The sequence below is a fragment of the Pongo abelii genome, chromosome 10, assembly GCF_028885655.2.
Source record: "Pongo abelii isolate AG06213 chromosome 10, NHGRI_mPonAbe1-v2.0_pri, whole genome shotgun sequence".
NCBI classification, from domain to species: domain Eukaryota; kingdom Metazoa; phylum Chordata; class Mammalia; order Primates; family Hominidae; genus Pongo; species Pongo abelii.
In genome coordinates, this window is record NC_071995.2 from 103,869,341 (window position 1) to 103,896,515 (window position 27,175).

The 27,175-nt window shown below is 44.0% G+C and overlaps 1 protein-coding gene across 3 annotated transcripts in view; it reads right to left on the reverse strand.

Moving 5' to 3' along the window:
- APPL2 (adaptor protein, phosphotyrosine interacting with PH domain and leucine zipper 2) overlaps nt 1-26,755 on the reverse strand; it is a 63,329-nt gene extending 36,574 nt beyond the window's left edge. For all 3 annotated transcript variants that reach the window (XM_054528182.2, XM_024256499.3, XM_024256501.3), the window contains exons 1-5: nt 26,509-26,755; nt 19,685-19,783; nt 7,882-7,941; nt 7,285-7,356; nt 1,430-1,517 (exon numbers count right to left, since the gene is read on the reverse strand). In XM_054528182.2, the coding sequence (XP_054384157.1) occupies nt 1,430-1,517; nt 7,285-7,356; nt 7,882-7,941; nt 19,685-19,783; nt 26,509-26,562 (373 nt within the window). In that variant the 5' untranslated portion in view covers nt 26,563-26,755. The remainder of the gene's footprint in view (nt 1-1,429; nt 1,518-7,284; nt 7,357-7,881; nt 7,942-19,684; nt 19,784-26,508) is intronic.
- Nucleotides 26,756-27,175: the final 420 nt, after the last annotated feature.

The following is a 27,175-nucleotide window of genomic DNA, read 5'->3' on the forward strand; positions in this document are numbered from 1 at the left end:
TTTAGCAAGCAAATGGAGGTATTACTTGTTATTTTTTATTTATTAAGTTTTAGTGCTACCAAACTGACCTTAGGTAGAGTTTATGCCAGTTCTATCCTTGTTCCTTAGCCTCAGGTGACACCAACACAGGGGATCTCAAAGCAAGGGAGGAAAATCTTCACCCTTTTTATATTTTTTTTTTGAGACAGAGTCTTGCTCTGTCGCCTGGGCTGAAATGCAGTGGTGCAATCTCGGCTCACTGCAACCTCCACCTCCCAAGTTCAAGCGATTCTCCTGCCTCAGCCTCTCGAGTAGCTGGGACTACAGGCATGTGCCACTATGCCCGGCTAATTTTTTATAGTTTTAGTAGAGACGAGGTTTCACCATGTTAGCCAGGATGGTCTCGATCTCCTGACCTCGTGATCCGCCCGCCTCAGCCTCCCAAAGTGCTGGGATTACAGGCGTGAGCCACTGCGCCCGGCCAATCTTCACCTTTAAGACTTGTCTTTAGATTTACTGCAACCTTTCTCCGCCCCCACCCCTGCTGCAAAAAAAGCTTAAAGTGATATATTTTTAAAGAGTAAGTAATATACTGACCAGATCTTTTAGCATTCAGGTTTAGGCTTTTTTGGGGCCAGCAACTTGTTTATATCAGTGTTCTAGAAAATGTAATTCTTAAACTCTAAGTAATAAATACTTCCAATGAAGAGAGAATAGGACTAGAAAATGTGGAGTCCCTTTTCTAACATCAGCTAAGTTTTTTCAAGATTATTCATTCTTTTTTATGTGCATTTTGTGACTACCTTGATTTCTAAGAAATATAAAATTGTCCTAACGCTTTATTTTAGTTGAAGAACCAAAATTAGTCCAAAAGGACAACTAAGTTTTCTGACTGACTCACAGATTCCCTTACTCACTAAGTGGTAGAGCAGTCCCCATCCATCGTTCACAGCTGCATCCCCAGAGTCTAGCACAGAGAAAGCATGGTTCCTATCCCGTCTTCCCCTTTCTCCAAGCCCCCGTTTTCCATTCCAAAGCATTCACGGTTCCCCCAAGAACAGCATGACTTTACAAATGTCCCCTAATCTGGAACACAGCCTTAATGTCATTTTTCAAAACCCAGCTCAGAGATCACCTTCTTCAGGAAGCCTTCCCTAGCACGCCTTTCTGTGTGCTGTTTCTACTCCTGTGCATCTCTGTCCTGCTACCCTCATCAAACGACATTACAATGATCTGTTTCCACACCTGTCTTCTCACTGGCCTGTGATCTCCTTTAGGTGAGCCAGGAACGTAGTGGGAAGTCAGTAAAAGTTCACTGAATTGAACTGCTCAAAAAGAAAGGCATTTCTCAGCGATCCACACATTGAAAGAAAGTAATGCAGTAAGAATTATTATTAAATGCATTACACAATATTTTGAAGGTAACTGGTATTGAACTCAGTTATTTTACCTGTGAGATCCTTTTCTCGGAATTGTATAATAGGTAGAACCATTGTGTCTGCCAACTGTTTAGCCAGCTCTGTATGGAGAAGATTAAGCTGAAAGAAAGAGAATGGTATTCAAGTAAATTAAATACATTATTATTATTGACATAGTCTCATTTCACCAAGGAATCACACTGAACACTTCTGTGTGGGCACAGGGCTCAGGTAGACTTCCTTAGCAAATAAGTACCCTTCATAAAGCAGTAAATGATATTGGCTTAGAAGCATGAAAAATGAAATGCAAGGTTCTAACTGACCAGGGCACCAATGAAGCTTGCTAACAGAGTGTCTGGGCCCACAGTTACCCTGTTCACCGGGCAGACTCTGCTTCTTCTGCGTTCCCACTCTGGGCCCCACCCCACTGGAGAATCCTAATGCCTGGATGTGTCTGCAGAGAACACAGCCAGCTGTCAGTGCTGTCATGGCTCAGGACCTCGCCAGGCTGCTCGGCTCTCTCACTCTCCAGGGAGGCTGAAGCCACGCCTGAAAGATGGGCCTGCTGGAAACCTACTCGCCTGAAAACCACAGCCAACTATGGGCCTGGAAGTGACTTTGGAGAAAGAATACTCCCTATCGGCTGGGCGTGGTAGCTCGCGCCTGTAATCCCAGCACTTTGGGAGGCTGAGGCAGGCGGATCATGAGGTCAGGAGATCGAGACCATCCTGGCTAGCACAGTGAAATCCTGTCTCTACTAAAAATACAAAAAATTAGCCAGCATGGTGGCGGGTGCCTGTAGTCCCAGCTATGCGGGAGGCTGAGGCAGGAGAATGGTGTGAACCCGGGAGGTGGAGCTTGCAGTGAGCCGAGATCTCGCCACTGCACTTCAACCTGGGTGACAGAGCAAGACTCCATCTCAAAAAAAAAAAAAAAAAAAGAATACTTCCTACCAAAGCAACTCTGCCAGATTTCAGACCTTTAGTCTAGAAAAGGACCTTTCTGAGAATAAGATGACTGCATTTGGATGTGATGCTCCTCACCAGATGATTTTAACAGCCCTTGACTCTTTCTCCCCTTCTACTTCAAGGACTCAGTAAATTTTATCTTTGTAAATTATCTAGGAGAAATAAAAATTATCCCTATCAGTGCATTTTTGAGTACTTTTTGCATGCCAGCTTTATATGCTCAATACTAAGTAGTTCTCATCCATTCTGTGAGTTAGGTATTATTTATCATCACCACTTTACAGACATGCAAATAGCTCTCCAAATCCAGAGGGCAAATAAATAGCATAGCTGGGCTTTTAATCTGGGGATGGTGGGATCTAAGATTCGTTTACTTTCCACTACATAGCCTGGGATACAGAATTTGTCCTTTATGCTCACATGTTTGGGAATCTAGACGTTGGCAATGAATACGGTGGAAGGGATTTTCCCACTAGACCACAGACTTCCAGATATTTTGGGATTCCTGCTGGGTGACTAAGGGGAAATCACCCAGCAATCATTTTTGGATTCAACATGTGGCAAAGTTTCTTTTGGCAGTGCTGGCAGTCACGCATATTCATCAACCTTCTGCACACGCGTCTCCCAACAGATCTGGTCCTTTGAGGCTGTGGCTTCAGAGGCCACTCTTACAAGCTTAAAGACTTGCCTAAGGTCAACCATTTGCCAGGCAAGGGAGCACCGGGGCAAGCTGCTAACACTTTCCCTATAGCTCGACCAAGTCAAAGCATGGCAGCTATATTTGGGGGTAACACAGGAAGACAGCCATGCCAGTAAATGCCTTCAGAACAGAATGTGATGACTACTTTTCCAGAATAACTTCTATAAGAAAGGTACTGTTGTTTTTCATTAACAGTTAACAGGCTCTATGCTTGACACTTTGAGAGACATTATTTAATTCAATCAATATAATAGCCCAGTTAAGTGGGCCTTGCTGATGCCATGTAAGATGGAGAAACCAAAACTCAGAAAGATTAAGTGTCTTTCCAATGGTTATGCACTACAGAAATGGTACATTTCCCAGCTACTCATTTTCTCCCCAAGAATTAAGGGGGTTATGTCATCAGCTTTTAACATGGGGCTTTTGAGCTGTGAGTTGTACAGGATAATCACTGCTGACCAGAGCACCTTCACTGAGGAGAATGGAAGGGGCATGCACTACCTCTCACAACGTTAGCATCACCATATAGAAAATGGGGACAACAGCATCTTCCTTGCATGGCTAATGCATGTGAGGACAAGACAGTAACATGAACAGGACACACTCAGAGCACAGTGCCTGGCATACGTGCTCGGTCTTCAATCAGTGGACTCTAATGACAATGACATCCTGTCTCAGGTGCACTCAAAGGAAGTGGTCCAGAAACTCTGCTTTTAGGGAAATCGCCATGCATGGAAATCTCTGTGTGACTTATAACATGGAAGATCTCATTCCAATGCATTCTATTACATGTAAGCCACATAAATTTCTACTTTTTGTTGAACTTTCCTTTAATTTCTGAGTCAAATAACTTGCCTTAAAATTTTTTCAACCTGGTTTAGGCCCAGGTAGAGAGAACAGCCCCAAAAGCTACTCTCCTCTTCCCAGATCTAGGCCCCACCTGGGCTAACTGCTTTCACTCTCTGGGTCTTTACATCAAAAGGTTTGTTTGAAAACTCCTTGCAGAGCTAACCCTTCCAGGGTGCCACGATACTACCTGTAACAACCACACTTCCGGTTGGGCGTGGTGGCTCACACCTGTAATCTCAGCACTTTGGGAGGCTGAGGCAGGCAGATCACCTGAGGTCAGGAGTTCAAGACCAGCCTGACCAACATGGAGAAACCCCGTCTCTACTAAAAATACAAAATTGACCAGGTGTGGTGGCGCATGCCTGTAATCCCAGCTGCTTGGAAAGGCTGAGGCAGGAGAGTTGCTTGAACCCGGGAGGCAGAGGTTGCGGTGAGCCAAGATCGTGCCATTGCACTCCAGCCTGGGCAATAAGAGCAAAACTCTGTCTCAAAAAATAAAAAAATAAAAACCATACTTCCATCCTTTGGGAACTATTCACTCCCTACTAAAACAATCATCATTCCTGCCCATGACAACGTGGTTGTAAATAAATATTTTAAACTGGAAATCTTGCTTCTGGGGTTTCGACAACTAACCGCGTTTCCTTAGCAACTCTCTTCTCAAGCAAACATGTGACTCAGGGGTGTAGTCTATTGCTTCTCGCCCTGGGTTATCTTTCTACTGTTAATTAAGGAAAACTCTTCCCCAACCTTCCAAAAATCACTTTTGCTCCTCTATAATCACATCTTCTATGTATCTTTTATCCATTTCAACACATCTGAGAGAGAGCCATGCAGTGCGTGTGATATCATGATATAATAAAAAATATGTATTTGGTCTTTGCCCTCAGTTCTTGGCATAGAACTCTGAAAACCCTTGTAATTTCCTGATCAATAGGGGTGCTAGGAGCATATTTTGTTACAATATTTGGTCTCTGACCCCAGTTTCTGACACAGAGTTCCTAATCCTTTGGAATTTCCTGGATGATGGGAGTGTCTTTTGTTCTGATGAGGCAACTCCTGGTGGCCTCCAGGATAGGGGCTGGTCACCAGAAACACCAAACCACGATTATGAGCTTGGAGCTTTCAGCCCTGCCCCCATCTTCCAGGAACGGGAGAGAGCTGGAGGTTGATCACATCCGTATGATGAAGCTGCCAATAAAAATACCTGAACTGCAGGGTTTGGAGAGCTTCCAGGTCGTTAAAACATCTGGCAGAGCCCAAAGGGGTGACGTCCCCAGAGAGGGCATGGAAGTTCCATGCTGCCTCCCCTGTACCTTGCCCTATGTATCACTTCATCTGGCTGTTCATCTGTGTCCTCTGTAATATCCTTTATAATAAAGGTAAATTTAAGTGTTTCCCTGATTTGTGAGCCATTCTAGAAAATAATCAAAGCCCAGGGGGATGTTGCAGGAACCCCCAGTTTATAGCTCGTTTGTCAGAAGTACCAGAGGCCCAGACTTGCAATTGGCATCTGAAGTGTGGGGGAGGGGGTAGTCTGGCGGGATGATGCCCTTAACTTGCGGGATCTGAGGCTATCTCCAGGTAGATATGTCGGAATTGAGTTAAATTGTAGGACAGCCAGTTAGTGTCACAGAATTGCTTGATGTGGGGAAAACCCACACTTTTTGGTGACCAAAGTGTGCTGAGTGCTGAAAGTATAGAAAGAGAATGAGTTTGTCTTTTTCCTACTGTTTATAGTAGGGTAGAGGACAAAGCCCAATAAAAATCATATGACGTGTTCACTTTTACATCCCCAGTGCCTAGAACAGCGTCTGCTAAATAGGAGGTCATCAATAAATGTTTGTTGAATAAATAATGGCTTGTTGAACTGGTTTGTTGAATAAATGAAAATGCAATCAGTACAGTTTTATATGAATGTTAGTTTCTCATTTTGTAAACCGAAGACAGTATCTACTGCAGATCAATAACTGGTCAGTTAAACGGCATCTGCACACTCCTTTATGTTTATTCTTTATCATGATTTTTTGAGTATTCAAACTCCTTAAAAGATGGAACTATTTGGCCAGGTGCGGTGGCTCACACCTGTAATCTCAGCACTCTGGGATGCTGAGGTGGGCGGATCACGAGGTCAGAAGACCGAGACCATCCTGGCTAACACAGTGAAACCCCGTCTCTACTAAAAATACAAAAAATTAGCCGGGCGTAGTCCCAGCTACTCGGGAGGAGAGCCAGGAGAATGGCGTGAGCCCGGGAGGTGCAGCTTGCAGTGAGCCGAGATTGCGCCACTGCACTCCAGCCTGGGAAACAGAGCGAGACTCCATCTTAAAAACAACAAAAAGAGATGGAACTATTTATATCCACCTAATTTTGCAGAGTTCTGTCCAGCACTAGTAGCATCTGAGCTCTTATGTTTTTTACAATTAGAATTTATGTACTTTTCCTATAATAACTGGTTTTCTTTTTTTACAAATATTCCAAATGTACTGTAAAATATAGCTATAAGAACAGTTGTATTAAACCCTTTGTAGTAAGCTAGGCATGGTGGCCCATGTCTGTAACCCCAGCACTTTGGGAGGCTTAGACAGGAGGATCCTTTGAGACCACAGTTTGAGGCCAGCCTGGGCAACAAAGCAAGAGGCCATCCCTACAAAATTAAAAAATAATAAAAAACCATAAAAATAAACCCTTTGTAGTGGGTTGAACTGTGCCCCTCCCCTAAAAGATATGACCACCCAGAACATGTGAATATTTGAAAAAAAGAGTCTTTGCAGATGTAATGAAGGATCGTGAAATGAGATCATCCTGGATTGTCACTAAATCCAATGCCAAGTGCCTGTATAAGAAGAGAAGACACGGAAGAGGAAAAACATGGGGGGTAGAGGGGATGTAAAGCCAGACTGGAGTGATGCTGCCACAGCCAAGGAACACCTGGAGCCACCAAAAGATGCATGAGGATTCTCCCCGGAGCCAACGGAGGGAGTGTGGCCCTGCCAGCACCTTGACTTCAGCCTTCTGGCCTACAGCACACTGGGAGGGGATAAAATTCTGTTGTTTGAAGCTACGTATTCATGGTAATTTACTATGGCAATCTGAGAAACTAATATACTCTCCTTTGGAAACCGAATTCTCAGAAATCTTTCTTTTGGTCTATTCTTCATATATATCGAAGCCTTTCCCCTCAAACCAGAAACAAACGTTAATAGTTAGTGTACAACCTCTCCTATGAAAGGAGCTTTGGAAGATCAACAAGTTGAGATACCTTCTCAGATATTTAAGTAGATATTTAAAAATGGAAAGTGGGCCAAAATAACAACAAAAGAAAGTTCAAGAAAGAATCAAATACAAATTTTCTATGTTGCTATCTTACCTCATCCACTACTTTGGAAAAATAGTGGAGTGTTGAAATTACTTCTTCATCACCTTTGCCAAGAGCAAAGTTCTAAGACCAAAGAATAAAAGAAGCAGGTGTTAAGTGAATACTGGGGAATTCAGCACAAAGCATCACCTGCAGAACACTACCCTCCACACCGACGTCCTTTCTTCTCCAAGAGCACGTCCTGTCAGAAGTGTCTACCTGAAGAGGGAGTCACAGCTATCCCCTTTGTCCTGCCCCCAGGGTGCACTCATCTGACCCTCCCTGGCCATTCCTTTCTGTCAAATATATTTTTTGACTTTATTTGAGTTTTTATTTCCTGGAATTGCTAATGTTGATTCACTTGTAGTTCCTTGGAGACTCGGAACCCTCAATGGCAGTTAATTACTTCTAGAGGCTAATTAGAATACCTCATAAAGACTGTGGGATAATCACCGATTTCCATACATCAGTGGAAGGGAAAAGACAAGACAAAAGAACTATGAAGAAAATGAAACAAATAATTTAGGTCTCTAAGGATGCCTCTGGATAATTCCACTTAAGAAAGTCCTGAACACAGCAGCATCATTGGCCACATAAATACCAAGTTACCTGTTTTTCATATGCCAGCAGTTGCTTAGAAAGCTGTTGTGTGGCCAGGCACATCTCATTCTGTGGAGAGAAGAGAAAAAGCAAGTAAGATTAGTCCGATGTATACACAGTCACTGAAAAATACCATCTCTGAGAATCCCTTAAAAAGTAATATTGGCTGGGTCCAGTGGTGCACACCTATAATCCTAGTACTTTGGGAGATTGAGGCAGGAAGATCACTTGAGACCAGGAGTTTGAGACCAGACTAGGCAACATAGCAAAACTCCATCTCTGCAAAATAAAAACATTTTTAATTATCTAGGCAGGATGGCATGCACCTGTAGTCCCAGCTATTCAGGAGGCTAAGGCAGGAGGACCCCTTAAGACCAGGAGGTGGAGGCTGCAGTAAGCCATCATTGTGCCACTGCATTCTAGCCTGGGTGATAGAGTGAGGCCTTGTCTCTAAAAAAAAAATTATAAAAGAAAAAAAAAATCCCTTTCCACCATATGTAGCTTAAAAAAAAAAGAAGAAAGCATATGTGTGTGCCTGTCAAATAATAAAATGTTTTGTTCAGATATTTGGAAAACAAGACCAAAACAAATCAAAAGGTTAAAGCTTGCTATTTTATTTTTTAACCCTTTACAAATGACTGCTCCTTCTGGTCATTCAGTCCATAAAGAAATGTAGTGAGCAATTATAATGTGCCAGACATTCAACAAGGGCACAGTCCCTGTCCTCATGGGGCTTTTTAGGGAAGCACGCATCAAAAAAATAGTTACAAGTGTGATGAGAACTGCAAAAGAAAAATACTGGCTGTGTTGGGAGGCTCTGACAGACAGTCTCAAGGGAACAGCTGTTCTGAAGACAAACTAGGAGTCAGCCATGGGGACGAGCTTTCCAGGAGGCGCCAACACGTGGAAGAAGCGCACTGCCTGTCTGAACAGCTCTGAAGTGGAGCGTGGCTGGAGCAAGAGCTGTGCGCTTGGAGGCGATATCAGGCTGGGAATGAGGCAGTGGGAAGGTGTGCAGGCCCCCGGGGCCCAGGCTCACACATACTGGAAGCACAGTGGGGACTGAAGCAGCATATGACAAGGTCAGATTCCACCAGGCTTAGAACACTCGCTGGCAATGATGGATGGTAACAGAAGCACAGCTAAACCCAAGTATCCCAGAAAACCCGAGGAAGCACTGCTCCTCAAGAGCTGCGATGTCCTGGGAAGCCTGTTTTGTGCCATTTTCACCAGCCCGTACTGCTCATTTTCCTCTCCTCTTGTTTATTCCTCTAATCTCTGGCTACACAGTGGTTTTCCACCACTATCCTCCTACCACTGATGTGGGCAGCCTATAAAACTTGCCTTACATTTCTAAAGCTCAGTTAAAGCTTAAGATTCAGGGTTTATTCCTAAGGAGCAGAGCCACTGGGTCTGATGTGGCACAGATGATGGGAGGACACTGGCCTACCTTCTTGGCCTCGGCCTCTACTGGCTGTTTCTTCTGGGGTTGTTGTTCCTTTAAGGCTAAGTCCTGAGTTCTGCAGGAGCTTATTTTATTTTTCCCAGTCATATTTGGCAGAATACAGTAGAGCCAAGTCCTACCTTTTTTTGACCCTCTTTGCAGACAACTGGCCAACCTGTTCCCTGACTTCCTGCTCTGCCCTAAGGAATAGGCATTAATAGACCAGGAAACGTGGCTCTTTTTCCTCAGAAAAAAGTCAGACAAATACAACAAAAGTGCCTGCCTCTGACATCCTACTGGTATTCAAACCCTTTCAAAACTAACCAGAAATGTGACTTCTAGCCACATAGTCAAGAAGCCAGCAAGTGGACAAAGCCACAAGCACAATGTCCTTCATTCAGACAGGAACGTCCAACAGTTCTTAGCACACAGCAAGCCCTCAACAAACGTTTGATGAATGAATGAATGAACAAGGTTAGAAGATTCATCTAAATTCCAAGTTTAAAACAATACCTGAAATCATGGTGTAAGGGTTTTAAAATCCTTCCTAACTATACAAGGAAACATCACAAATGAAATAAAATACGAAGCAATTGGCCAGGGACTACTACCTGTCAACCATCTTTAGCAGTGTTGTTTTGAAGATCAAAGTGCACGGAAACAAAGGTCTTACTCACTGGGCTGATACTCGGCTATGACTGAAAATCTCGTGCTCCTTCTTTCTAAGTTAGCAGCAGATGGATTCATTCAAGCTATCTTGGCATGTGCCTGAGGGCAGCACCATGTGGAACATGATTTGCAGACCCACAGAATCACTGTTAACAGCAGCTAACATTTACAGAGGGCTTCATTCATGCCAGACCCTATGCTAAATGCATTCTGTGCACGACCTCATCTAATTCCAATGACCCTGTAAAGCAGGTTCTAATTAATAACTCAATTTCACAGATGAAGAAACTGAAGCACTGAGAGATTAAGCCACCTGTGCAAGGATACACGGCTGATGAGTGGCAGGGCTGGGATGTGAACCTGGAGCTGTCCGATTCTAAAATCCACACTCCTAAATGCTGCTAAGATCCCAAGTTCTACTACAAGGCAGGAGAGGAGAAGGCCTCTGCTTTACACTAGGGTGGGCAAACTTTTTCTGTAAGGAGCCAGAGAGTAAATATTTTTGGCTTGTGGGCCATATATGGTCTTTGCCACAACTATTCAACTCTGCTTTGTAGCACAAAAGAAGCCAGAAATAACATATAAACAAGTAAATGTGGCTTCATTCTTATATAACTTTATTTACAAAAATAAGATGCTGGCCCAAGAGCCATGGATTACTGATCCTGCTTTGTCATCAGATGTCTCAAAGACCCATTCTTTTGCCACACCCTCTGCAGGAGGCTCTGTTAAGCTACACCATTTCAGATCCCAGGAGCTTCTACTCTTCTAATTCATTCTTTTCTTTATTTTAGTCAACTCTAATATGTTACTTCCCCATATATGCCTCCTTCAGAGACTGGTCAACACATATACCCACCCTCCAGGACTTCCAAACAAGCAGGGACAATGGGCCACTCAAATTCTTCCTCAGAGCTTACTGGCAAGTGCTCCGAATGTAATGGAAAGACCTGCCAGGGAACTGCCAGCATCAGGCTGTACCCAAAGCTCAAGGGGAGAGCACTCATGTGCCACCCACACAGTCACACAGCTCCACCTCCGCTCAGGGAAGAAGGGGCACAGCGTGCAACACACAACAGCTGCCTTCCAAAACGACTCCGAACAACCAGACTCTCCGGGTCTCTCCTAGGAATACCATTTGAAAATGCTGCGTGTTTTCCTATGTGTAATATTTCAGGGTGCAAGGCCAACTATGATTCTGTGCAGCCAGTATGAGTTCATCGGAAACCAACATGCTTACAACACAGCCTGTCACCTGCCCTGAACAGAGCACATTGTGTGAAAAGTCTTTCAAACGAGATCAACTTTAATCTTACTCATACTTAATCTACTGTACACAAAGCTTGTATGAAATGCTTTACCAACATCAGCTAATTAATCCACACCCTGTGCCCCGTGAGGTAAGCCTGCAAAAATATCTCTACAACAGGACTTGCAAAACTGGAGCCCGAGTGAGGAGTAAATATTAGCAATAACATCAATAAAGATAGCTGCTAACCCTGAGTCTGCCCTAAGTACTTGATGTTGCTGTTAAATGTTTTTCATATATTATCACATTTAATCCTCACAGTGCACCCATGAAGTAGATACTATTATTTCCATTTTGTAAATGAGGAGACTAAGCTTCAGAAAGGATAAATAACTTTCTAAAGCCACATGACTAGTGACTGGCAGGCAACAACTCAATGCAGGACTCGAAATCAAAAGTTCATGTTCTGACTATTATGCTATTCCAATCTAAAGTCCAAAATTGCACCTACTCAACACTCAGGTGGGCAGGACCCATAGGGCCCATAGATATGAACCTAACTCTCACACTTTTCTAGTGGTAGAAGAACAAAAGACGTGGCCTAAAATGGGAATTCTCAATGGAGTTCCATGAGCAGCATTGTTTTGGGCACTCTGGGCCGCTCTGGCTGCCATCTACACTATGCACCACTTTGTGAGAAGCCCTGAAAGGATACCCTGAGGAGGGTTTGCTGACGGCATCTCCCATGCTCAACAGAACCTCCCGGGGCTGTTGCCAAGGCAGAAAATCAAGTGGCTAGCAAGCCTGAAAGGAAAACTGGGCATTTGGCAAAGGAATGTTTATCTTTCTGTAGCACAGAACGCTAACTAAATGCAACTGTCACCAGAAACCCCCAAGGGCCTCTGTGCGCAGCAGCATCCACGGTGAATATGAATGGAGAGGCTAGAGAGTGGGGTGGAGGAAATCCACATCGACCTACACCAACTATTTGGCTGGAGATGTTGCCTAATCACATTCAGTACCCAGTGTTTATCACAAAGCTGGCGGTCACAGGTCGCACTAGTTCAGGAGCCCCTCGAGAGAGGATGCACACAGGGAATAGTGAGGGGTGTGGCAAGAACGCAGCTGGAGCGTCTCATGCGAGGCAGGCCACGGGGGGATGTCTGCTGGACCTGGACTTTATTCCAGCAGCAGTGGGGAAGCACCAAGGAACTCAGGCAGGAGTATGAGAAGCTCAGGCACGGATGGAAGAAAACCAGGAGTGGTGGTGGTGGGAAGAAAACACTGAAGTGGGAGAGAGAATAGATGAGGGGGACTGATCAGGAGGCCACTTGGAGAAACTGAGATAAACAAGGGTCTGAGCCTGAAGCAGACAGTGAAGAGCGGGGCATGGAGGTGTTCCTGAGGCAAAAACAGCAGGGTGCGGTGAGTGAGGAAGGCGGGGGAGTCAGAAAGAACTGCGCTGCCCACGTGGAAGGGCAGATGGAGAACGGTGCCTTCAGCCAAGGAACTGAGGAGGGGATATGAATTTGGAAATGACAAAAAAGTGTGCCGTTGAGATGTCCTTGCTTTTAGGTGGAGCTGTCCCAAATTCAGTCCTTCAATCAACACCTATGGGGCCAGACTGCTACCCAGCAAACACTGAATGGGGCCAGACATGGTGTAGGGCACTGGCAACATCTAACTCTGAGCTCTGGGAGCTGAGAGTCCATGAAGGGACAAGGAAACCCCGTCACTGCGTCTTAAGTGCTCTGACCTACAAGTGTACCAGGCATTTGGGCACATTTGGGCACACTGGTGAAGGGCAATGGCACTTTGGCCAGGAAGGGAGCGGAGGAAGGAAGAAAAGGTGTCAGAGAAACTTTGTCAGGCTTGCAGTCAGTCTCAGAGGCCAGGAAGGACATCTGCCAGGGCAACAGGTTAATAAAGAAACAGGCAGCAGGAGTGGCAGAGCAAGAGTGGAGGGTGTGCAAAAGGTCTGGCATGTTCTGGAACAGCCAGCAACAAGACAAGAGGAGCAGGCTGATATGCAGCTCATGAAGGATTTAGCATGCCTTGCTGAGGACTTTATGCCTTTTCCTTGTGGTTACAGAGAGCCATGGAGGCGTCTGAAGATGAGGAGGTGACCGGAAGGTTTGAAGTAATCCAGCTGCGGTGTGGAGGAAGAATGAAAAGGGGAAGACATCTTCCTGACGACAGGAACTGCAATCGCCCAGGGAAGAGCTAAAGCTAACTCTGCACAGTGACAACAGGCAAACGTTGTTTCGAATAAAGACCCAGAGTCTGGAAAGTGGCAAGGGCTAGAAAAGGATTCAGAAATGGCCAGGCAGTTGCTAAAGGGATCTTGCCCAGGGAGTGAACACAGACTCACCAGAGAAGGATTCCAAAGGAATTCTGCAGGACCCCAAGACTTCAGGGAACCACCAAGAACAAGGGGCAGAGCCCAGGAGGGGGCCAGGAGACAGCCTGTCAGAGGAACCAATGGAAGACAGTCTCGAGGGGGGTGTTGTTAACAGAATCAGATGCTGCCCATGGGCAGAGTGGAGAGAGGCTGTGAGCCAGGCACTAAGCAGCCTCCCGTGCAAGGTGGAGGCCAAGACCAGATTGAGGTGGCTTGAGAAACAAATATCAAATGTTTGGCAAGGAGCCGAAGACGGCACATACTGCTGTTCCTTCAAGAAAGGATGAGAGGACTAAACTTCTATTTAACCCAAATAACAGTGCCAGTGTACAGTGCCATTGTAACTATTATTATCATAAAACAGAAGATGGTTCTGTTCACACTGAGAGCACTCTGTGAGCAGAGACTGATCTTAGCATTTTACAGGTATTAACATGATTAACTCACAAGAACCCTCTGAGATGGGTATTCTTATGGACTCTGTTTAGCTGATAAGGAAACTCAGGGAATCAACTGATGGCTTGACCTGCCCACGGTTACACAGCAAGCGCCTGAGCCAAGACTGGAACTCAGATCTGTGAAGTCCAAGGTCACACACTTAACTCCTGTACCTGAGTGAATGAGCCTCGCCCAGAATAATCTAAAAGCAATCAATAGCTTTTACGTTGCTATCTGAAAGCTACCAATGCCAGCAGGAGGGAAAGCTGCAGACCCAGGTGCAGACCAAATGCAGAACCCAGGTCTATGAAGTCACTACCAAGAGCCACTCAGGCCCTGTGCTCCCTCCGACCTTAAGCTACATATGCACCTCCTCTCAGTCCCTGTCAGATAAGCCTCAATGTGACTGGTTTTCAGGGCTGCTAAAACACACTGATTAGAACATTTATGGATAAAAACTAATGAAACCAAGAAAGTTACTCTGGGATACAAAAAGGAACTGGGTCCTGCCTCTAACATATTACAAAGCTGTGGGCTGATAAACAGGGGTGGTTCTTCCATAATGACAAGAGGAGCCTCTAAAAGCTTATACTTCTTTGGCCTCTGCTGCCATTAATGGTGGCTAGCGTGTCAGGAGAGCAAGCATAGTGGTTAAGAGGGAGCGCAGGCTTTGCAGTCAAAGATCGGGGTTTAAAATTCTGCCACTTATCAGCTGTGTGACCTTAGGCAAGCTACTTAACCTCTCTGAGTCTTAGCTTCCTCATCTGTAAGTACATACTATACAAATACCTCTCCTCAGTTGTGAAAGCTGAGTGGCCAGCCTAGTGTGTGGCACTTTTATATGCCTAAGAAGGGCCACTATTTTCACTATTAAAACACGCAGCTGTGACCCTGATCTGCCTCCTAGGTGCTTCTCCCTCCCCCATGACAAACTCACACTCCTGGATGCTCACTACTCTCATCTGGTTTCCTGGTTGGTACATTCACTTGTTTAGCTTGCTATCTATATCATCATTCTAAAGAAAAGTATTTTTTTCTTTATATACCAAATTATGCATCCTTCACTCCTATTCCCTCCCACTGTCTTTACCCCAATTTGAGAAAATACTATTCCCACCTCCAATTCAGGCTTCTAGGATCAGGAGTTTTAAGATCAGCTTTCAGGATCAGTAGTTCTGTATTCCGAAAGCTTTGGTTAAGAACGACTGCAGACATGTAACTGTGTTAAATTAAACCTGCTTTGCTGAAGGAAAGTGAGAGTCTTAATCACGGTTCTCATTTCAAAAAAATTCCATCCCAAATTTACTTAAAAAAAAAAAAAAAAGCAAAAAAAAAAACCAACAAAAAATCTCATACAGACAGAAGGTAGCAACTACAAAGGTTTGTCATTTGGTGGAAGAGAATGCCAGGTTACAAGGGTTGCCAGGTTTCGTGAATACTGCTGGGGATAGCCTTCCTGTCCTGCCCGCCAGGAACATTATTATCGTTGACCCCACTTTCTCAGTACAACAGCTGAGAGGAGAAGCAAGATGACCTAAATAAATTTCACTGTAAGCTCCTAACAAATCCATTTTAAAAGATGAGAAAATTTTAAACCTCTTTAGGAAAGAAAGAATATTATGGCCGAGATGCAGAATGAAAATAAATATCAAATGTGTTGAATGCAAAATTTGAGCAGAATTAACTGAATATATATGCATATGCATCTATTTAGACATAACTGAAGTTTTTAACTTATTTAGCCAATAGTTTGAAAAATAGAGTGTTCTAAGTAACCAAGCTCTTCTCTGTTAATGCACTGGAAAGGTATACTACTTTTCATTCAAAGGACCCACAGTGGACTATTACCAGATGTGACTCCAGGGACTACTGTAAGATGCTGAAAACAGCTTAGAGCCTACAGTTTCATTCTAGAGGTTAAGCCAAACAAAATTTAAAATTTCCCCAAACTAGCCACAATCAGCAAAACTGCTCATAGAAGTTTTCCTCTAGTTTTTCTTGTTCTTCCTCTTTCTAAAACTAAGGTCTCTGAAGGGCATTCGCAATATCAGCATCCAGAAATATACCATGTAGTCTGATTAAAATATCTTTTATGAACACTTATCATTCATCAGCAGCATAAGCCTGCTTTTGAAAATATGATAATGAAAAACTGTATCTTGCGGAGAGTCTGTTTTTAAAAAGGAAATTATAAAACTCTATCAATCAAATTCAACATGCCTAGGTGTAAAATATTTATGGAATAACATGCAATGAAATCAAGAAAACATAACTTTAGGGGAAAAAACTTGAATGAAAACACTGAGAAATACACTATCTTAAAACATATATATGAAAACAAACAGATCAAAAAAGGAATCAGAAAAGATTTCTTTCTTCAATTAAAAACAAAACAAAACACCTAAGCTTTCAAAGAAACCTGAAAAACCAAGTGCCCCTGGCCCAGCCAATCTGAACACAGCTGATCACTGCTTGACTCTGTCTTCGAATCTGGCAGCACTAACCAGACATTCTCACCAGCCTCTGCTGCAGGAAACGCTGAGGCAGGAGGAAGGGTTTCTGGCCAGCAGGAGAACCCACGTGATGATCATATGCTGCGCATTAAAAGCTGGGTTACAGCCTCTAGGAAGGAAAGACCCACTTAATTTTGGCAAAATGTCGTTTTCTGCCTCAACAGAAAAAAATGCATGAGACAGTGTTTGGATATCACCAAGTAAATGATTCTGACAGACACCGAAAGGCAGAACAGACATTCCTCCGAGTGGCAGAGACACAGTCTCTTATGTCTTGGGGCTTTTAAGCCTTAAATAAGAGACAAATCACTTAGTGACGAAATACAAATTGCTGAATAGCAAGCAATTTCAGGTATAAGCCCAGTAAGAAAATTCCTGTTTTTTTCAATTTAGAATATTTAGGGGAAAATAAACAAATTAAAAATTGACAAAGTTCTCATATCTCTAAATTCTGAATGTCTTAACAAAACACATAAAATCACAGATGAGCACATAATTCTTTTGGTCATTATAACTAGTTCTAGCTACTCAGAAGGCTAAGGCAGATCACTTGAGGCCAGGAGTTTGAGACCAGCCTGAGCAACAAAGTAGGACCTTATCTCTACCAAAAATTAAAAAGAAAAAAAATTAGCTGGGTGTGGTGGTATGCACCTGCAGTCCTAGCTACTTAGGAGGCTGAGGCAGGAGGATTACTTGAGCCCAGGAGTTGGAGGCTACAGTGAGCTATAATCATGCCACTGTACTCCATCCTGGGTGACCGAGTAAGACTCTGTCTCTGAAAATTAAAAATTAAAAAAAGAAGGATCTAGTCCTTTTTTAAATATTTACAAAAATTTTGTGTAGAGACAGGGCCTCACTATATTGACTAGGCTGGTCTTGAACTCCTGGCCTCAAGCAATCCTCCCATCTTGGTCTCCCAAGTGCTGGGATTACAGGCCAGCCCAAAGCTAGTTCTAATTAATAAGTTACACTTATATATTACTGCAAAGTTTGCCTATCTATATCTCCAGCCCTGTACTCTGGATCTGAACTTTCAACAAGATCTCTTTACCCACTTTGATGTCCCATGGACTCCTCAAAATCAGTGTTTCCAGAGAGAATTACAGTCAGGCATCCCCATAACAGATAAGCACTCACAGGCACCCACACACACCCACACGCATCCTGCGTCTCTTCCTGTGTTCTCCCATCTATCCACCCTGCCGTTCCAGATGAATACCTGAACATCATTCTTGATTCATCCTTTACCACCTGACCCCTTCACACCCAATCAATCACCAATCTACCTCCTAAATACCTCTCAAGTACAGCTGCTGCTTTCCACTTCTACTGCCACCTTCCCTATGCTTAGGAGTGAAGAGTCTCAGCTTGGCTCCAGCTGATTTGCTCTGCCATGAATTAAATGGGTGCACCTGGACAAGTTTCTCACCCTCAGAATCCTTAAGTCTCCCAACCAATAGCACAGGCATAATAATAATAATAATACCCACCTCAGAGTTGTTAGGGGAATTTAAATAAAATAATCAACATAAAAGCCCCTGGAACTTCCTGGATGCTATTAAGTATTCAATAAATCTCAACCCTTACAATCACCCTCCTTTTGGGTGCCCAGCACAACCCCACCAGGTTAGGTGGCCCTCCGCTCCTGGCCCCTCTAAGGCTCTCTGGTGATTGCTTTGTCTGCCTCCCAACCCAACTGTCAGCTCCCCAACAGCAAGGACTGAGTCTTATTCCCACATGATGGGAAATGACTAATAAAACAATGAGCAGTAATATGAGTGGTGGAGCTATGTAATAAGAAATGACTATATATGATTAGTAAGAGCTATATACTACTGAATGTGGTATAGGTTAAGTACCCTGCATCTGAAATGCTTGGGACCAGAAGGATTTAGGATTTTTTCAGATTTTGAAGTATTTGCTGTATCAGTCGAGCATCCCAAATCCAAAACTCCAAAATGCTCCAATGAGCATTTCATTTATGTGTCATGTCAGCACTTAAAAAGTTACAGATTTTGGAGCATTTCAGATTTTGGATTTTCAAATTTGGGATGCCCAATCTATATTCCTTAAGAGATTATTAATGAGAAAAACATCAACACATAAGATTTAAGTCAGCAAGGAATCAACAATGAAAATGATCAGTTACCATAATATTGTGATGTGTCCAATGCTTTATAACATAAAGCATTTTCTTTTTGAGACAGAGTCTCGCTCTGTAGCCCAAGTTGGAGTGCAGTGGCGCAGTCTCGGCTCACTGCAAGCTCTGCCTCCCAGGTTCACGCCATTCTCCTGCCTCAGCCTCCAGAGTAGCTGGGACTATAGGCGCCCGCCACTACGCCCGGCTATTTTTTTTTTTTTTTTTTTTTTTTTTAGTAGAGATGGGGTTTCACCATGTTAGCCAGGATGGTTTCGATCTCCTGACCTCGTGATCCGCCCGCCTCAGCCTCCCAAAGTGCTGGGATTACAGGTGTGAGCCACCGCGCCCGGCCAGCATTTTATTTTTAAGTAGCTCATAAATCTTCTCTTAGAAAGCAACATACATGGACACTTCTTGACGTTAAAAAGATTCACTTTTGCTACTCAGCAATTTATTTTGCATGGTTTTGCAAGCCAGAGATATTTGTTCCACAAAACAAAGAAGCCACCCGATAGTTTCAGAACCGTGACTCAAGTCTTTTCAGAGGAAGCAGTTGAAAAAACATCTCTGCCCTCCCACACTGACATCTAAGACTCTTCCCATTTATGAAAAAGACAAAGAGTATGTGTCAAAATACTGGACCCACTCATTCACAGGTAGAAAGAGGAGACTCAAATGTTTCCCATTGGGTTGAATTTCAAAAAAATAAAAATAAAATTAGAAGCAGTTATGCGGGCCGTCTCTAATGGTTTTAATTATAGAAAAATCACTCTTAAGCAATGAGAACAGACTGTCCTTAGGTTTTTGAGGTGAAAAGTAGTGAGAAAACAGTTCAGATTTTGTTTCAAAATCTTAAATGATGTTTTGCGGATTCCAATTTCTCAACCTCTGAGGGAAGTTCAGGATGAGAGGAGAGAATGCCCACTCTGCGGTATCCAGGTGAGGGGTGGCGGCATACCTGGGCTCCATAGACGCGCTGCATCGCCTGGAGCAGCTGGTTGGTATAGTCTGTGAGGGTGCCAGCATCTTCTTCAAACACGCTCAGTAAAGAGCGAGTCTGGAATAAAAGAAGAAAAAAGGTCAATTTCATTTCTAAGTGGAAAAGTTACAGAGGAGGAGGAAGATCCACACACCCGCACATGCAGAAACCAGAATGGGAGGAAAGAAAGGTACCTGTTGGTTCCCTGGCTTCTTTTATTGATAATACCAGTACCATTTGATTCCTGGAGCTCTGGTTTAGAACTCGCTTTCTAATCCTTTAGACTACAGTGTCAGGGCAATTTCAGAATTGGAGCCAGAAAAGCCAGTTTTTAAAAGATTATGACTGAAGGGCTATTATCTGTTCTGACTTTAGCCCCTACCTAAGCACCAGTAAAGTCTATCCAATAAAAAAAGTGTTTAAAAGGACAGCCTCTCCTCTCAAGTCCATAAGATAAACACAGGTCAGGCCTATCTGTGTACCTGGGGTGTGGTCACCTAGCACAGCTATAGTGTGATCATCCCAGCAGGAACCAGCAGTCTGGTTTTCTGTAATCTTGGATGTCTTGCAGGAGTGTAGGAGTGTGTCATTCTTTCCTCTTATGGTACTACGATTTCCTTGTTTCTTTTTCTTTCTTTTTTTTTTTTTTTTTTTTTTTTTTAAGATGGAGTTTCGCTCTTGTTGCCCAGGCTGGAGTGCAATGGTGCGATCTCGGCTCACTGCAACCTCTGCTTCCCGGGCTCAAGGGATTCTCCTGCCTCAGCCTCCTGAGTAGCTGGGATTACAGGCACCCACCATCACACCTGGCTAATTTTTTGTATTTTTAGTAGAGACAGGGTTTCACCATGTTGGCTAGGCTGGTCTCAAACTCTTGACCTCAGGTGATCCACCCACCATGGCCTCTCAAAATGCTGGGATTACAGGTGTGAGCCACCGCACCTGGCCTGCTTGTTTTTAATTATATTTTATTCAACCATTTTCAAACTCACAGCCAAGAAATTTCACATCTCCTGGGCCCACCAGCAGCAGCTCTGGACATAAAACTCAAATAGCAACTTAATAAGAATGCTAGTTTACCATTTTTAGGAAGACAAACTCCTCAGTGCTCTGAGAGCAGCAGAGCAAAATCATAAGCTGAAAGGCATTTCCTATCATTTTCATCCACAGTGCTTAGAACACAAAAAGCACTAGAGAAATAGTTACATACTGGATGGTGTACAAACAAGAATCAAGGTGCACAGAGGCAGATCTACTCAAGGGATTTTCGTTAATGTGCCCAGCACAGTGGGAATTTAAAGTACTATGTTAGCAATAATTGGATCACAACTTCAAAATATAACCCATTAGGCATAGAATGAAGAATAAGTTTCAGGAATGCCTTTGAGGTGATATCAAAGCACTTTACCAAATATAACTCACTAAGGCTCATTATTTTCCTGCAAATAAATTGCAATTCCTCCTTTCTTTTTCTAACTTATTTCAGGTAAGGGAACAGTAACTGACCCCAAAGCACCCTCAAAAAACTAGAATAAGAACCTATGCATTGGGATCATTACCTCCCACCACACATGCTCTACCCCGACTCTGCTCCAAAACTCTGATGCGCTTCACAGCAATGCATGCTTATCCCGCTTTGCCCAGTCTTCCAGGCTAAAAACACCAGGACTAATGTACTGTCTTCAGTACCAATGCTTATCCATAGAAGAGCCACTGTGCAATAATGAATAAGGAAATTATAACATCATGTTTAAAAAAGCTCTCAGTGAAAGAAAAACACAGAATTCGTACAGTGTATAATTTGTGTTAGAAGAGCTCTCTGAACTTTCAAAAATTCACAACCACAGTATGAAATATATCAGGACCTGAACAAAGGTTTTCCCAAACAATATTTATTGATAATATGCATACACATTGTGGCTTTTTCCTATTTTAGTCCATTCCATTTATAAACAAAAATTGTGGTTGTGAGCCACTGGATTTCATAATCTACTAATGGATGTCAACCAGTAGGCTAAAAACACTGATTTAGGAGAATGAGAGCGATATAACTGGATTGTGGCTAGTTTTTTCAAAAATACTACTATGTCCATTTAGCCAAATCCTGTTTATTGCATTTAATACTCTTAGGGATAAAAACAGACTGGAAGCAAAGAGGTAAAAAGGGAAAGAGAGGGTTTGCATGAATGTCCTCCACAAAGAGGGTAGAAAGAAAACTACAATTACCACTTACTCTGTACCACCTATTGCCAGACGCTGTGCTGGGCACTAAACATATGTGACTTCATTTAATTCTTCTAGCAACTCTGCGAGGTAGATTCCATGGTTCCATTAACTTCATTTTACTGATGATGAAACTGAGGCTCATCAAGGTTAAGAAATGTGTTCAACCTCCCACTGTAGGAATGTGGCAGGGCTGGGATGTAAATGGGTCGGCAGCACTGAGGTCACCAGCAGGGTGGCTCTCATAAGCGAGCATGATCTTTGGTCCACAGTGTACAGCCCTGACTGGAGGCAGGACAGGGGCAGACTGGAGCTGGATGCTACTACCATGTTCCCGCCCACAATACCTGCCAGAGAACTACATCACAAGTGTCCTTTTTCCTTATACCGTGGACATGCGACTGTGATGCCCATTAGAACTGACAGAGAAACTCTGGTCTTCCCTTTTTAATTTAACTCGGCAGTGATCACCTCTGGAAAAAATATAACCAGCTACCTTGGACACTGGCTATCCTCATTTACTACACTGTGTCTGCTCAAACTTTGGTTTGGAACAACAGAGATATTCTGAGACATAAAGAAGGAATGAGACCAAGAATAAAGCAAAGGCAAACCAGTAGCTCAAAATCCCACAGTATGGTCAGAAAGACACTGGTATATCTCACTTATAAAGTAAACAACAGCAATCATTTATGGGGTTACTATGGCATACCAGCATAGAGACACTTTACATATGTTATTTGTTCTTCCTAACAACTCAACTAAACAGCTATTTTTATTTTTATTTTACGTACCTCCAAACACAACCTCAGAGAGATTGAGTAACTTGCCAAAAGTAACAGTAGCAGATTCAAGAGTGGAATTCCATCCATTTTCTACTGCCTGACACTTTTAAGGGTATGCTCGGCCAGAGAAACAAATCCAAGCACCCTATGCATACAGCCTCAGCTCCCCATCACTCCTTTACCTTAAAGAAACTGGGTATTACCTAATAAAACACTCCTAGACATTCTCAAGAATAGTGTGTAATTGTGTAATGGCCCAATGTTAACACCACTGACTATTAAGAAAATTTTAAGGTTACAAACAAAGTTCTTATCTCCATAATTTGGTGGAGGAAGAGAATGTCCTAGTGAAAAGAGCCAAGACTTTGGGAGGCCAAGACAGGAAGATTGGTTGAGCCCAGGAGTTCAAGACCACCCTGGGCAACATAGCAAGACTCTGTCTCTACAAAAATTAAAAAATTAGCCATGTGTGGTGATGCGTGCCTGTAGTCCTAGCTACTCAGAAGGCTGAGATGGGAGGATCGCTTGAGCGCAGGAGGCTGAGGCTGCAGTGAGCTGTGATCATGCCGCTGCACCCCAGTCTGGGCAATAGAGCGAGATCCTATCCCAAAAAAAAAAGAACCAAGTCTATTGAAAGGAAAAATAGGTTATAAACAAAAAGAGGAACAGCACAAAACATCTCCACAGTGAAGACCTATAAAACCACCAGGTTATGTTTTGAGATTATCTTGTTTGAGGAAAGAAAGGCCTGATTTGGTTGGAGAGGGCTGTTCCCAGCTGGGCCACTCAAATGCATAACCTCAGAACTACATCTTTCATTTCTTTGTTTCGGTTATGCCAATTGCAAAAGAAACAAACAACACACAAACTGAGCAAGCAATAGTGCTGTTGTCTTCACCTTACCTCAAAAGTGTACTACTTACAGGACAAGAGAATAAGCCCCTGAAGAAGTACAAGCTGCAGGAGCTCAAAGCTGCATTTGTGTTCCTATCGCAGCAGGATTCACACTGTACTGGAACTGTTCCCTCATTATCTGTCTCTGGAACGAACTGTGAACCAGTCAAGGGTAGGCACTCTCATTTATCATCACATTGCCAACAGCCAGTAGTGCCAGGCAAGGAGCAGAGGCTTCTAAACAGGAATGGAGGCAGATTTCTTAATCCCTAAAATGTTCTGCTTCCCATATATGAGAGGTAAGCAGAAATAATGCATGTGTATGCACACGGACTAGTTTTACAATGCATCATGCAGCACTGCAAACTAAAAAGGAGTCCATGAATAGATGTGTCTAAGGTCAGTTAACTGCTATTCAGCTCTTCCTGGGTCACTCAGTGCAATTACAAAAGCTTTGGTGTTCATTTAATTAATCCTGTGCAATCACATTACTGAAGCAACTCTCAAAATTACTCTTCATAAAACTAGAAGAAACACACAATAGATGGTTTATTAGGATATTTTCCTTTTAGTGAAACATTTTAGGTCACTGATGACAGAGAAGCCCGGTGCTAGATAGCTGGGCTAACTTGAACCATATCCCTAGTACAGACAGGTAAATTGCCTGGGTTCCAGTCCTGGCTCTGTCACTTTATGGTGTATAGTTGTAAGCAAATTACTTCTCTGCTCCTTAGTTATTTAAATAGAGAACGTACTTCAAGACTATTGGGAGGATTGAGTGAGTTAATATAAGTAAAGCATTTAGAAGAGTCCCTGGCACATAAGATCCATGAGACAGGCATTTGCTATTGTTTTTATGCTTTGCACATAAAATGAAGGGGACGGATTAGATTCCTTCCAGTTCCAAGTCTATGAGTCACCTTGGGAGTAAAGCTACATTAGGCACAGGTCACATACAAGAGAGTAGTACATAAATATGCTCTGATGATCATTAAAGACCTTCTTAAAGTCAGTTTCCATTCTGTACAACAGCATCATTAAGAGCCCTCTTAAGGGTGATGGCCAAGTCTCAAAAGCAATGACAAATAAACTTCCTATATTAAAAGGAACATATTAAATAAGAATGATAATGTCTCTAAACCTCCTCTGCCACATACAAGTTCAAAGTTATACACCACGTAGATATGACACAATGTTAACTCTAAAGCACCTTGAAGATCACCTGCTCCCTCCCTGTCTCTCATTCTGTAGATGTTCTGCAGATTAGGAAACTGAGCCAGCCACAGGGTGGAGATGAAGAGACCCACCCACATCACATCCTAAGTGAGTGTGAGAGCCAGAATTAGAACCCAGGTCTCCTGACTTGCTCTACAGTCCTGTCTACTTCCTCACAGCTGGGCAAATCCTTTAAGCCACTCAGAAACAGTGTATATTCCTTTATGTGAGAGCTGGAAATTAAGAATGTGATCTGTTTGTGAGGACAACATCAAGAATCAGTTAGTATAACCTCTGTAACCTGGCTTAGGCATCACCACGTAGGTTAGAAAAGCAGGATATTTCTTTGCACCTCAGTTCCCACAAGTGCAAGGCAAACAGAGATCCTTGTTGAAAGTGATCATTTAAAATCTCACATTGCTATCTTCAGATTCCACACAACAGATATGAGCATGGACAAAATGCCTTTTACCAAGGGCTGTAGTCTGATTAAAATGCCAGTCTACAGCTATATAAAAAAAGGGGCCTTGAAAAAGTCAGTCCAATGGATGCAAACTCACCAAAAAAAAAAAAAAAAAAAAAAAAAAAACAGCTTGCTTCCAGTTCCTTACTTATCTACACTAGGAGGATCACAAGAAATGAACAAAAGACACCTATGCATACAGCCCTTTGGACTTATTCTGAACTGTCGATGTAGGTAAATCCACACAAGGATCATCCTGGGAGGTATTATTCACTCAGAAGAAAAAGGGAAAGAACCCCAAAAGAGAGGGGAAAGTGTGAAACGAAAACAGGTTAATCTTATTCTAAGTTTTCAAGAGTTGAGACACTAGAAAATAACGGCACTTATTTAAATAAACCCGGGATGCTGAACCAGGAATGTAGGTATGAAGCCGGGGAAATGTTAAACAAAGGAGAACAAAAGACCCCTGGGGAAAGGTGTGCTGAATTATGAACTAATGTCATTCTGCACTCATTTGCTATATTTACACACCAGTTTTCATCTGCAGAGCTCAAAGGACTTGACTCTCATCTCGAGTGTGCTAATGAAGTTCCCTTGTGCGACAAATGGGGCAGGTATTGTATTTTTCTCTTCACTAATGGGAAAACGGTGCCAAAAGGAGGCCTGGTACCGCCGGGAAAGAGATCCAGGCTCTCTGCCTCTCATTCTGGCTGGCACAGGTCTCATCACATCATTAGGCGTAGCAGTAATAAGACTGACTCATTATCTGTACCGGACATTGTCTGCTGACAACTTTACAGGTGTTTCTCATTGACTTCTCCTAACAACCCTATGAAGCAGGCACAATTATTATTCCTATTTTACAGCCGACAAAACTAAGGCACAATAAGGTGGTTTTCCTGAGGCACTCAGCTACTAAATGGAGTCAAAGTTTAGATCTCGCAGCCTCAGTTGCAGCTGAGTTTGCAGGGGGGTCACGACATCAGGACTCCGGCCGCGGGACTCTCTCCCCTGTTCCACAGCTCTGCCCCGGCTCAGGACTCAGGGCCCGGCCCGGCCCGGCCCGCCCCCTCCTCAGCCCGAGAGAACCCAGGGGGAGGCGCCGCGAAGGGGCCGGGCGCACTCCCGCGGCTGCCCGGCCTGGGGCGCGGCCTCCACCCCGGGGCTGGAGGGGCCTCCTCGGCCTCACCCCTGCGGGCGAGGGGCACCGGAGCGGCGGGAGGTACCTGGGGGCTGTCCTGCAACGCCTCCTCTAGCAGGAGCTTGTCCACGGCGGGCATGGTGCGGCGCGGCTCAGCCGAGGGCTGGGTTGGAAGGACAGAGGGCAGGAGACGCGGCGGCCGAGAGCGCTCCAGGGCTCTGGGCTCAGGCGACGCGGCGGACACTCCGTGCCCGAGGCGGCCCCGCGCGCGTCCACGCCTGGCCAGTGGCCGCCGCCGGCCCTCCCCACGGCCCTCCTCCTGCCGGCCCTCCTCCCGCCGGCCCGGCCCCCGGCCGAGCCGGATCAACAGGAAGTGTGGCGAGCGCCAGGCAGGGAAACCGGAAGTGTGGTGAGCTGCGGTCCGGACACCGGAAATGTGGCTTCCGCGCTTCCGCCTGCGCTTGCCGGCTCGCGGGGAGCTGGGGGCTCTAGGTGCCAGTCCCGCTGCTGAGGGGACCGTTCGGGTGTTTGTTCTCTGTGCTGAAGGTCCGTCAAGTCAGTGCATATGAAGTCCAAAAGAGGAACTCGAGGGTGGAAAGATAAGGTTTTATCTGCTTGTGGCTACCCAGAAAGCCTTTTGAGTTGAAGGAGCGAACAGATTTTTTCTTTTAATGGAAGGAAAAACCCACGCTTCCCACACCACTTTTTCTAGATAAATTTCGACGCCCCTGAAACAGCTCTGAGAGCAAAGA